Here is a 1,025-nt window from a genome sequence, read left to right as displayed (position 1 = left end):
TGTCGGTCCTCTGCCTGTGTCGGAATCATCTCCCACCCTCAAGTTCATCATATCATGCATGGACTGTTGCAGCGGTTATTGTTGGTTCTTTCCAACTCCAGACATCACCAGCAAGACCATCACTGGTATCCTCGAAGCAAGGCTGATCGATCAGGTCGGAGTCCCACGAGTTTTCACAGTCGACAACGCCCGCTATTTCACTGGTGTTTACTTCCGCGCCTGGGTTGCCAGCATAGGTGCTACCTTGAGATGTATCCCTGTCGCTAGCCCCCATCGCAATGCCCTATTAGAACGTCAACACTCTGGTCTCAAGAAGTCATTGAAGGCCCTCTGTGCTGAACATCCTGAATCGTGGCCGGCGTATGTCACTAAAGCTCAGCGGAGGATCAACACCCGATCTACATATGGCTACAGTCCTCAAGAGCTATTCTACGGTTTCGATGCTCTAACGCCCTTCTCAAGACGGTTTGAAGACGTCAGCAACACTATCGACGAAGACTCTGCCCGTTTCGAGGCTCGACGTCGTGATCGAGAACGACAGAGAATGGTCAACAGCACTCTCAACGTAATGGAGAAGATGCGTGCTGATGCTCTCTCGCGTATCAATCCATCAACCTACACTCGACAAGTCGCACGACGACGTCTATTCAAGGTTGGTGACTCCGTGATGAAGTGGGTCCGTAACGTCGACCCCCTTACTCCTTCATGGAGAGGCCCTCTACTGGTTCAACAAGTACTTGGCGATTCTACTTACAAGCTTTCCGACGGCACTGTTCAAGATTCCAGAAATATGCGGAAGTACTTCGGTAAAGCCCAGAATATGAATCCCATTACTATTGCATATATTCAGTAGATTTAATTCACTTTTGATATTTGTGCCAATCTTAAGGGGAGGAGAGATGATAAGAGTCCATAGCCATTCAGTCTTATGGCGTGCGCTCCCAGTAGCGTAAAACTCGCTCTCGCCCGACCGTTTCAGACATTGTCCGTTCAAACCATTGTTCGGATCCCGTGGATCTATCTGA

At 49.5% G+C, this 1,025-nt stretch overlaps 1 protein-coding gene across 1 annotated transcript; it reads left to right on the top strand.

Moving 5' to 3' along the window:
- Nucleotides 1–58: 58 nt before the first annotated feature.
- Nucleotides 59–853, top strand: Pmar_PMAR026073 (gag/pol/env polyprotein, putative; the record flags this gene model as incomplete). Its single annotated transcript, XM_002766611.1, has 1 exon — nt 59–853. The coding sequence occupies one exon, from the start codon at nt 59–61 to the stop codon at nt 851–853; it is 795 nt and encodes a 264-aa protein (XP_002766657.1).
- Between the last annotated feature and the right edge of the window lie 172 nt (nt 854–1,025).

The sequence above is a fragment of the Perkinsus marinus genome (genome assembly GCF_000006405.1).
Source record: "Perkinsus marinus ATCC 50983 genomic scaffold scf_1104296972372, whole genome shotgun sequence".
NCBI lineage: Eukaryota > Perkinsozoa > Perkinsida > Perkinsidae > Perkinsus > Perkinsus marinus.
Note: the sequence above shows the minus strand (reverse complement) of the source record. Positions and strands in the feature narration are given on the sequence as shown.